General features: G+C 34.1%; 1 protein-coding gene across 2 annotated transcripts in view; it reads right to left on the reverse strand.

Moving 5' to 3' along the window:
- Positions 1-592: 592 nt before the first annotated feature.
- Positions 593-12,430, reverse strand: part of TC2N (tandem C2 domains, nuclear) — a 30,292-nt gene continuing 18,454 nt past the window's right edge. Inside the window, exons 8-11 of one of the 2 annotated variants that reach the window (XM_068991269.1) lie at positions 11,601-11,792; positions 5,717-5,831; positions 3,298-3,497; positions 593-905 (exon numbers count right to left, since the gene is read on the reverse strand). In XM_068991269.1, coding sequence (XP_068847370.1) covers positions 795-905; positions 3,298-3,497; positions 5,717-5,831; positions 11,601-11,792 — 618 coding nt within the window. In that variant the 3' untranslated portion in view covers positions 593-794. The remainder of the gene's footprint in view (positions 906-3,297; positions 3,498-5,716; positions 5,832-11,600; positions 11,793-12,430) is intronic. The other variant, XM_068991270.1, reaches the window with a different exon arrangement.

Below are 12,430 nucleotides of genomic sequence, written 5' to 3' on the forward strand. Positions count from 1 at the left end.
TGTTGTGGATTATAGAACAAGTAATTTATATTTAAAAAACTAAAAACAAGTGATTATCTTAAAATATTGAATTTGTTATTTAAGGTCAATTAATTCTGCTAATTAGGATGGGCTATATATGATAACCTTACAGAAAAATGTGTATACACTGAATTTCCAATTAAACTTCAACCTTCTGGTGTTTTCATTTATTCTATTCTTGCCAAAATGTAGTTTTCTATGTCTGAGATTTCTTAGAGATAAATAGCTTATAAAGTGGCAATGTGACAACTTATGGGTAAATAATAATAAACACAGGCCACAAACTTTCCCCAAATAAGAAGAGTTGAAGTGGTTCAATTCATTTTTGCTTTCTGAGGGAAAATACGTAGCAAGGAGTTATAACAGTAGAGTTAAGATATAATCAATAATGACTAGCACTGAAACAGTGGCAGTCTTCTATATGTCCACTTGTACTAACAGAGACTTGATATACTGGATTTTTAATATCTATGTAAAGCTTTAAAATACTCATAACCATTATACAGCAGTTAACTATCTATGACTGATATTCCTACTGACTTTATAATTTATTTAGTTGCCCTACTGTCTAAAACATTTCCTTTACTTTGGGTATCTGATATAATTTATCCCATTTTTTACCAAGTTTAATTTTCTATTAGATCCATTATATTACTATAATAAGGCCTCCATAAATAAATGTACTGATTTGTCTCTTTAAATTGGTAGCAAATTAAAATCATAAGTCCTTGAAAAGAATGTCAAGTTTGTCACCAAATTAATGTGCGGCATCTTCAAGATGGATTTAATTTGTGCCACTTAATAACAACCTTTTCTGGATGTGCAACTGTCTCTTTCCACTGGCTCACTGCTTCAGTGTTATTACTGTCTTCACTTATCCAAATCTGTAAAGGAATAGTACAGTTATTTAACTTAACACAATAATGGTAACTGAGTTCATACAACTGATTACTCTCACTAATGAAAAACAATTGGAAGTTTGGGTTACCTATTTTCAACTAAACATATTTCCATTTTTCCAAAAGTTTGTCTCTTTGAAACTTAAATTTTAAAACACTTAACCTAGTCACTGAAGACTATTTTATATCACTCAATTCAATTTAAAAATTCAATGTGAGATATAGAATCATTTCCTCCAAAAAAGTTTTTAGTATCCTTTCTTAGGCAATTAACCTAGAAGCTCAACTTAAGACTGATCCCAACCACTTAAAAACATTTTTGTAAATACTAATTGAAACTAATCATAATTTAAATTGATTGGTGTGTGCTAAGTCGCTTCAGTTGTATCCAACTCTTTGCGACCCTATGGATTGTAGCCCACCAGGCTCTTCTGTCCATGGGATTCTCCAGGCAAGAACACTGGAGTGGGTTGCCAGGCCCTTCTCCAGGGGATCTTCCTGACCCAGAGATTGAACCTGCATCTCTGACATCTCCTGCACTGGCAGGCAGTTTCTTCACCACTAGCGCCACCTGGGAAGCTGCAAATTGACCGGTAAGGAATGTGTATTTTAAGTACCTTTATATTAAAGAAAACTGTAATTTTAATTGAAAGCTAATAAATCTAATCTAAATGAAATAATTCTTGATCCATAACTTTCAATATACCTGTCACTTACATAACTTTAGATAACATATGTGAGTGAACTTGGGAAAACTGTAAAGCATTATGCAAATATGTTATCACATTATATGTTATGTATCATGGAGGCAAGGTGAACAAGGAAACAAACTTGAATTCTCAACTCAGCTATAGCACTAACAAATGATGTTACTTTGGAGTTAATTTATTTGAAACTCGGTTTCTAATTCTTTTAAATAAATAAATTGAAGCAGGTCACTTCAAAAGGTTTGTTTTTCAAACTTTTCTCTTTTAATTTCTTGGTCTGAAGAACTTTCCTTCAAATAAAATCATATAAAGAATCCCAGTATATAAAACATAACAGGAACGTGCTTTGGCTAATAGATGAGTGGGAGATCTTGTTTCCACATGTGGCTACCTGACCAGGGTGGCTCCCTGAGGCTCCCAGAGGAGCCAGAGGGAACAGATAACAGGAACCTTTCCAGAGTTATTCTTAACTGCAATCTCAACTGAGAAAATGGAATCACCAAAAACATTATTCTGAAAATTATTTGTCAGGTAAATCTCCTATTCCTTTCATACATGGTAGTTGAGACTTAATGATACAGAAAAACTTTACAAGCCCCATGACTCTGAAAAGTATGCTAGTTATACTAATTCTTGAGTTCAAACTCTTTTCCAAATAAGAATAAATGAAGAACAACAAAAATGTAATATTGTTCACAAACATTTTAGGTAAAATATATGAAGTCAGTTAATATCAATCTTTGAAAATTCACATATAATTTGAAGATTCATGTAAAGTGCTAATAACATCTTGCTGTCAAACAGAAGCTTTTAAAACTAAAAATACAGATTTTGGAATTTAAATGTGAGTCAAACAATTGTAATTAAGATAAAAAATAATATACAGCTAATACAATGTACCCAATAAGAGAAAAAAAGAACTACAAAAGGAAACAAGTTCCATAGGATTGGCAAGTAAATAAGTGTTATGCAGTCTTATAAAAATTGCTAAGAATTTTAAAATAGGTTAATCCAGATAACAATATTGACTAAATAATATCGCAACCACTGTTAAGTGGTTGCTAATTGGCTAACAAATGTGTGGGAGTTCTTGTTTCCACTTGTGGCTACCTGACCAGGGTGGCTCCCTGAGGCTCCCAGAGGAGCCAGAGGGAACAGATAACATATTATCTGTTATTATGTATATTATCATGTATATTATTTTTTATCTTAATTACAATTGTTTGACTCACATTTAAATTCCAGTGGTCAATCTTTTCTAGGAATTCGGATTTACCACAATGGAGCTAATAGCATACAAACATTAAAATGAACATAACACAATAAAGCAAGCCTTAAGAAATCTGATTCAAATACTTAAGAGCTTCCTCTTTCACAAGGAAAGTATTGAAAAACTCAGGGAAAAAAACTCATTTTAAAAATCCTGGTTGCTCAGAAATTAAAACTATTTTTGTATTAAAGCCAAAAGTCTGACAATAGTTGATTTTTGCAGTGAATTTTTTTTCCTGCAAACTGTTTTTACAGTAAATTTTTTTTGAGTTTTCCATTGAATTTAACTTTTGATTTCACTCTATTCAGCCTCAGTTTTAACCTGTATTCCCTTTGTTAACCAACTGTTTAAATGCTACAAAAGTGCAAGGAAAGAATATGAGATAAAACTGCCTACTAACCTGTCCCACAAAGTGTCTTCTTCCTACAGAGCTTCGACTATAAAGCTTAATGAGAAAAATAATTTCTTTTTCACTCTGTATAAGTGGAAAAATCATAGTCTCTCCCCACTTTACTCTTCCATTGGAGGCCTTCAGTAAGCGTGTCTTCTTTTTATAAATCAACTCTCCTGAGCTAAACATTGCCACTTTCACAAAAAAACCTAAAGAATAAGAAATTTTGATAAATAAAATTTTAAATGTCATATAGAGATATAATTCATATATTATATTTGTCATAAAATAACAATAAGTACTTTTAAAGATCTGATGAGTTACTGCCATAAGAGAAAACTTCTCTAGTAAACTTTACAGTTACTATTGCAATTTACAAATAACTATTGTCACCTAAGTGAATCTAATCTTCCTCTACTGCCATTAAAGACTGGAATTGTAGGCATAAATAACAATCAGAAGTAAAGGAGTACACACTGAAAAGGATTGTACAAAAGAGAAGTGCCAACTCCTTGGAAAGCTAAAGGAATTATTTCACCAATTTATATAAGTAAAATTATTTGCTTGAGACTTCAGAGTTAAACACCTGCCCACTAGAGAAAATCTATTCTTTAAGTAAATGTGAGATGTAGAGCTTCCAGTAATGGTAAAATAGCTTATACAAACTAACCTCTCATAGATGATGATTATAAACTGGGGAAAATATTAAAAACAATTGTTCAGACCAGAAACAGAAAGAAACTAGAGGGGTGTCACCTCTTAAAAGATGGGAAGCACACTAAGTAAAATTCAGGTTTATACAGCGTTCACCTAAGCCTGCCCCCCAATCTGACATACAGTGCTTACAGCTCAAGCAGAAAGTGCAGTCTGACTAATTTGAGAAGTGATGGTACAGAGATGGGGCTGCCAGATAACAAGAAAGTGAAGAGTTTCCAGAAAGGAGGCAGTCACAAAGTGAGAACTGAGGCTGAACAATATTTATAAAATGGAGATCACTGATAATCCCGATTACCATTAGCCGTTTTGATTAAAGGAAGACACATGTTAATGTAATAAACTGCACTGTTTTTTCCTTGTTTCCTAGACTTAACCTTATACGGTCCTGGTAATTTAACTTATTCTTTTAATGCCAAGTTGGACTTTACTTATTTTTTATGATTTTTCCATTTACCTACATAAATAATGGTAGTCTATAGCTATTTTTTGTGTATGCTATCCTTTGTGTTTTGATATCAAGAATATGCTAACCTCATAAACCATCTTTTTCCATCTTTTTTTCATGCTGTGGAACAGCTCATATAGAAGAGGAATTATATGTTCCTTGAAAGTTTAGTAGAATCTGCCAGTAAAATCATCTTAGTCTCTGCTTTTGTTAGAGGCAGTTCTTTAACTGCTTTTACATGGTTACAGTATTGTTCTATTCAGATTCTTCCCTCTTCTGGAGTGAATTCCAACATTCTTTTTCTTAGAAAATTATTTATTTTATATAGCTATTCAAATGAACTGGTATCATTATAACTAGTGTTATCTTATTTTTGAATCTCTTATGAATTTAAAATTATATCCTCTTCCTTGTTCATGTTTTCTTTTATTTTTTGCTTGATCCAGCCTTCTATAGGTTTGTCTATTCTAATATTCTTTCCAAAAGAACAATCTTTTGGTTTTATTAATTTTGTGGGGTTTTTGTTGTCTCCATATTTACCGACTCCAACTTTAGCTTTAATTTCTATTTCTACCTTCCTCTGTGTTTGCTGTTGTTTTCCTAGTTTCTTGAATTGTGCTCAATTGTATTAATTTTCAATCTTTGTAGTTACAGTGGACATCATTGCTTCTGCCTACCTCCAGATATTGTCTTTTCTTCTAGTAGGAATAAGGAACACTTTTACCCCCACTCTTAGCCCTTTAGGTAGGAATGACCTCAAACCTCCCACTCTAGGAGCAGCCATGTGAACCAGGGCTAGAGAATCAAAATATCAGAAACTCTGAATATACTCAAAGGCACAAGGTAAGAAAGTGTTTTAAGGTTTGTGTTTTTTCAAGATTTTCAAGGTGTGAGTTTTTTAAAATTAAGTTTTGAGTTAGCAGAGCATCCAAAAAAGGGCATAGACCTAGAGAGAGGATATACCATGTAGGCTGGTGAAACATATCTGACAGTCCTCTGGACACTCAACCTATATTAACTAATGAGATAAATAAAGAATAGCATCAAATGCAAGACAGTCACAACTGGATAAGAATCAAGAGAGGAGTGGGTTAACACAATGGCTAAAATTTGAAATTCAATAAAGTAATTTTAAGTTGAAAGGTAAGTATATGAGTTAAATAATAAAAATAACTAAGATTATAATCTTCACTGTAAGAAATATAGAAAAAATCTGTTATAAATATTTTCTGAAGATTTCACTTTAAACCACTTTGACATACTTACTCAAAGTTAGGGGTGTTGATGAACTTGGAAGGTACTGTGCCTCAAGAATTTGTAACTGAATTCTGCTATTCACTGCTTGAAAACAAGTCCCTAGTTCAAGTTCTGCATGGCAAACCTGCATATTAAAAAAGCGTTATTTGGTAATTAAGAATAAAGTTTGGGGATATTTCAAAATTCAAAAACAAAGAGCTAAGGCTAGACATTCCCAGGTGGCGCTAGTGGTAAAGAATTTGCCTGTCAATCTAGTTCAATCCCTGGGTTGGAAGATCCCCTGGAGGAAGGGAAGGCAACCCACTCCAGTATTCTTGCCTGGAGAATCCCTTGGATAGGGGAGCCTGGCAGGTTATAGTCCATAAGGTCCCAAAGAGTTAGATACGACTGAAATGACTCAGCATACACACATGCTGTTTACTGTCATACAAAGCGAAGTGTTAAAGTGAAAGTGAAAGTGAAGTCACTCAGTCATGTCCAACTCTTTGTGACCCCATGGACTGCAGCCTACCAGGCTCCTCCCACCATGGGATTCTCCAGGCAAGAGTACTGGAGTGGGTTGCCATTTCCTTCTCCAGGGGATCTTCCCGACCCAGGGATCGAACCCGCGTCTCCTGCATTCCAGGCAGATGCTTTCTCTGAGCCACCAGGGAAGTGTTAAAAGAGAATGCTAAATGTCATGGAGTCTGTCAGTATAAAGTACTTACTGACTTTCATAAATTCTGATAATGTAAATTTCACATATATACTGAACCTTCAAAATCAGGGAAACCAAAGACATGCAAATTAAAAAAAAATTAAATTTCTAAGCAGTTTAAGTAGAGAAAATATCAGAGAAATAAACACCACAAGAGCACATTTTCAAAAGACTTAAACGTAGTCATTGGAATAATCTTTTCAAATGACTGAAATATAATATGATATATGAATATATGAAATATGATAAAAATGTTATATATGAAACGCATCATTAGTTTTTCCAGTTGTGGAAATCAGAGGTAGTGCTACGAAAATCAAAAGACAAAGGATTACTACAATGAACAGATTTGTTGATTAAAAGTTGAATTAGTATGCTAAATGGAAGTAAACTGATGACGAAAATTGGCAAGAAGGAAGCTAGTGAAAGTGATGAGCCAGTAAATAATAAGGAAAAGGTCAAATAAAATCTGAGGGAAACAATAAAATGAAGGAAATTTAGAAAGGGGGAGAAGCTAAAATGTGCTCTTCAGTATTGCTGACTAAGAGCAGAAGAAAGTGCATAATCTGCCTTACACAAGTGAACTTATTTACATGGATTCCAGGGTGCATGGAGTAAAAAATAGAAGAAACAAAGTCAGCCAACACAAAAACATAACTGTTCACATGTTGAAAAGAGTAAATATAAGATTAAAGAAAGAACATAATGTTAACAGATGTCACTAGGGTCAGCATAGATAAAACACAAAAGTCTTGGCTAGTGTTGATTCCAACAGAATTATAGAATAGCTGACTGATACTTCATCAAGCGGTTTATATTTGATAATTACCCAGTATTCCCCAGTAACTAACACTTGGATCAGAAAAAAAAGAACCTTTTTATGTACATGCTATTAACTGAATCTTGGATAGTTTCTAAACATGATATTCTGTAATGGTCAAAATGGCCAAAATTGCTCATGCCTTAAGAAATCAGAAGATACAAAGTGAATCACTTAAAAGTTTAAAGTCAACTGTTGAGGTCATTCCTTCTTGAAAAATCTAAAATGATGATAAAAGTTGTCTATTTGGCAACAATTGCTGAATTCTAATAAATAAAAGCAAATTGCTTTTGCTTTTAATAAGAATGAGGTTAAAGCATTTGCCTCCAATGCGGGAGACCCAGGTTCAATCCCTGGGTCGGGAAGATCTCCCGGAGAAGGAAATGGTAAACCACTCCAGTATTCTTGCCTGGAGAATCCCATGGACGGAGAAGCCTGGTAGGCTATAGTCCCTGGGGTCGCAGAGAGTCAGACACGACTGAGCGACTTCACCTTCACCTTCAAGAATGGATTAATCTTTTTAGGTGGACTAATTCAGTAGCCATAAATAAAATACCTTTGCTGATTAAAAGAACAAATGCTGCCATCCATTTTAAAGTTATTTATTGTTTACAAAACACAAAGGAAACCAGGATAACATTTTTTCATTCATTTTTTTCATTATGGTTTGTACCCTTAATAATAACAGATGAAAATACTGAAAGATGGCAAAACTTCTCTTAGAGTTACACACTGGTAGAATTCATTCTCACAAAACAGAGCAGCATTCAGCAGTGGGTTTACCATTTCTTTCTTACCAAGGTTATTTCACAAATTCAATTTATACTCCAAGATATTAATTCAGATCATGAAAAACTATTCAAAGTGGTTTTAAACCTCACAATAACCAAAAACTTAAATTTCTAATCAATTAGTAACTATATATTAAAAGCATTTTTAATGATCTCCATTCCTGAATAATGTATCATTTTTTAAAAGAAAAGAAAATCTTTTTTGTCCTTCCTGGAATGACTATTGAAAATGAAAAATTCAGCATAATTAGAGAAATCCCTTATCTGGTGATTTTTGAGAATATCTTCTTAAGGGGACAATGCAGTGTTGATGAAAGATATTTTCACATATTGAGGTATATAGGCAAGTCATTCTAGTTTATATATGAATTAACTTGACTTCTATACTGATTAAAATAGCCCATTTGTGGCCTATCAAGTATACATTGTATATCTGCTTTAATTATTAAAGCAAAGGGTACACTGATCACAAGTAAAGAAGAGCCATGTTAAAAATAAAGATTAAATGCCTCCTTTCCTGGGACACCACTGCTGGTCCTCTTCAATGATAAGACTCCCTTCCCAGGAGCCAAGGCTCTTACTGTGCACATGCTCTTTTTTTTTTTTTCAAACCCTGAAGGAATGTATCCCTGACTTGTTTGACATTCTATATTCTGATAAGATGTTAAAACAGTGCTGAAAACCATGCTTCTCTTGAGCAATTCCTCAGTTATCTGAGAGGCTGTCTTCCAGGCTATAGTCCTCAGTTTGGCTCAAATAACACTCATTTCTACCACAGACTGTTTATTGATTTTTTTCTCATCAATGTGGTAAAATTAAGAGAGCTGGCTCTGGAATCAGAATGCCTCCGTTCAAATCCTTATTTCCCAACAAAAGGCTATATAAACTCAGGCAAATGCTTCAAGGTTTTGGTCTCCACAATAGGGGTAACAAGAGCAGCAAGCTCATTAAGTTCGTTGTGAGCATTAAATCACTTACGACCAAGTTAGTCGTATGCGAAGTTTCTTCAAATGTCAGATATTAAATATTTCTTCAGGAAACCTTGTCTCTTGCACACTATTCAACACAGAAATTTGAGCTGTCAACTATTTGTTAAGGTCAAAAGTTCCGTGGTGAAGAAATTAATAGCTCTATATGGAAGTTCTGCTGTTCATGATGTCACTGTGAAGGACAGATAGGTAAGTGTGTCTCTTTCAATGTCACAATTAGAATATCAATTTTCCTCTTCAACACATGAAACAAAACATATTATTCTTGCTTCTAATCAATAATATGAACAGTAATATAAATTCACTGATCCAAGATAGCCCAAAAACCCTTTCTTCAAGCCATCTATCTTTGTATCCCTAGCACAAGGCATACAAAATGTTTATAAAAGATCTCTGATTTGCAAAATGTAATTGTAGAAACTGTGCTATAATCATTCATTCTGATTCTCCAAGGCAGATTCAGATTATAATGTCTCAATTCCCCAGAAAATACATTTGCTGAGTTATCTTCTGATATACTCTACCAGCCTTTAAAGGTTTAATCTATCGATTATCCATTTAAATAATAATATGTGCCTTCTGTAAAATATGGTTGCAAATTATTGTCTACTAATCTAGTTAAGTGATAAACTCCTGTCACAGTTACAAAACAAATTTGCTATACTTTAACAGAAAATAGTAATCTAATTTAGCATGCTTTCATTCATGATTTATTCTTTCCTATCAACCTACATACAAATGTTCAATGCCAAGAATATGACAGGCCCTTACTAAGGGTATGGTAAAATACGAAGAAAAAAGATGGAAGCTCAGGTCTTATTTTCTTTTTAAAATAGTGACTTAAATAATTCTGAAAGTGAAGTGAAAGTTGCTCAGTCGTGTCCGACTCTTTGCAACCCCATGGACTATACAGTCCACAGAATTCTCCAGGCCAGAATACTGGAGTGGGTAGCCTATCCCTTCTCCAGGGGACCTTCCCAACCCAGGAACCAAACCAGGGTGTCCTGCATTGCAGGTGGATTCTTTACTGAGCTACCAGAGAAGCCTAAGTTACAGTAAATGCTATAAAGAAAACAGATTTGGTATGAAAACAGAAAATAAAAGATCAGAAATAACAAGATTTTTCAACTCTTCTTGATTATAGTAATCTTTTGTTCTTTACTTTTAATCCCTGATTTCACTTCACTTCAGTGGTTCTTAAGCAAAACTACACATGAAAATCACCTGAGTAACTTGAAAATTACAAATGCCTCTGGCTCACTCCTCCCCAAATTCTGATTTAACAGTTTAAGTGTAGGCATGTTTAACAGCTTCCCATGTGATTCTAATGTGTACTCAGCTTAAGAACCACTTCAAGTCACCTTAAATATTTTTGAAAACAGGTAAAATATAACTCCTAAGTAAACTTAAAATCACGTGAAAGTTTGACCTTAAAAAGGGTTATGACTGATTTCTATATATGTTATCCTAACACAGAAGCTACATAATTAAATCATTAGGAATTTCTAGACAACTTAATGGAGAAGGCAATGGCACCCCACTCCAGTACTCTTGCCTGGAAAATACCATGGATGGAGGAGCCTAGTGGGCTGCAGTCCATGGCGTCGCTAAGAGTCGGACACGACTGAGCGACTTCACTTTCACGCATTGGAGAAGGAAATGGCAACCCACTCCAGTGTTCTTGCCTGGAGAATCCCAGGGACGGGGGAGCCTGGTGGTCTGCCATCTCTGGGGTCACACAGAATTGGACACGACAGAAGCGACTTAGCAGCAGACAGCTTAAAGAGTGCTCAGCTGGTTAACTGAAAGAAGCAACTATTGGGCCTCAAAACTCAATAAGCACTATAGACAATCATGCCCTTCACAAAAAAATACAGCTGGAAGATCCTCATTCTACCCAATTTATGGATAGATACAGTAACTACTCATGACTAAAACTTTCCTAACCCATTTCAAGGCAATTTTCCATTGAGTTTAGAGTTTATAATACTTTCTTGCTTTTCCTATGTTATCAGCTACTTAAAAAAAAATAAAAATAATAATTTTTAAAAATTATTCACTTTTAGGGTTATTATGTTGAAGTGCCCTGCTGTGCTTGATCACTTCAGTTGTGTCCAACTACGCAACCCCATGGACCTCAGCCTGCCAGGCTCCTCTGTCCACAGGATTCTCCATACACGAATATTGGTGGGTTGCCATGCCGTCCTCCAGTAGATCTTCCTGACCCAGGGATCAAACAAACCTGTGTCTCCTGCATTGCACGTGGATTCTTTACCAATGAGCCACTGGGAAAGCCCATTATTTTGAAGTATGAAACATTAATAAAACAGGTATCAGGAGAAGGTAAGCCGACTGTTACTTTTCAATGGAAAAAGAAAAGCAGCTCTGTTAACATTTTATTAATTTCAAAAAAGTTAAATAATGACATAATTATTACTTTTTTACATTACATTTATGTTGTTATTGCTTGAGAGCCTTCCTAATCCTCCAGTATATTCTCATGCTCAAATTATACTCCAAAAAAAAAAAAAAAATTCATCCAGTAAATAATTCTAAAAATGTGAAATACTTTGACATTACATACTATATCACTTACAGAAATTTTTGAAGGTGGTGATATGTCCAGAGAGTAATCCATTTCCTGTGTGCTAAGAGTTCTGAGTGACAGTGAGCATTCTCCAATGGTTTTCTTCCTGGGAGTTTGGGTTTGAATCTTAAATACAAGTCTCACAGTTTGTAGACTTTGGAATTTAATAGAAAATACAAAAGTTTCCATAAATTCAATATTCTAAAATAAAAATAAAAATATAAAACATGTAAATAGCATATTTTTAAAAGGGTCATATGCCAACACAATATAAGTAAAAATAACATTTTATAATGTAGGAAAGGCAAATTTAATATTTTTATAATAACAAAAAAATATTTTAAAATGAAAATGAGAATGACCATGACTTGTTTTTCTAAAATTTATTCTAGATACTATTTGTCTTAGTTTCACAAATCCTTCTAATTACTTAGGAATTTAGTCAGTATTAACACCAACTTCACCAGAATACAGCTTTTTCCCTTTTGAAAAATGAGGTTGTTTTCCATCTTTGGCTGTGGAGCATCATTCTTACTGTTTACCACAGTTCTTCAACAATTAACGAGAGTACTTCAAGACTCTCATGCAAGCTCTCTCTGTATGCAAAATCTAACTTGTTCACATTTAGAGACTTGAATTACTTCTTTAAAGGACCTAGTCTGTCTAATGCTTTTCCTATCTAACTTGGGGGTTAATTTATCTTTACTCTTTCCAGAATGAAAATTGATCTCCTTGACAGAGAAGACAAAGCAAAATATGAGTTTCAAGTTCTACCTTCTCTATCTTCCACTCCAGGCAGCAAGTGTTTTCCATGTGCAGACCATTTTCAGATGTTCTTT

Source organism: Capricornis sumatraensis, chromosome 19 (genome assembly GCF_032405125.1).
Source record: "Capricornis sumatraensis isolate serow.1 chromosome 19, serow.2, whole genome shotgun sequence".
NCBI lineage: Eukaryota > Metazoa > Chordata > Mammalia > Artiodactyla > Bovidae > Capricornis > Capricornis sumatraensis.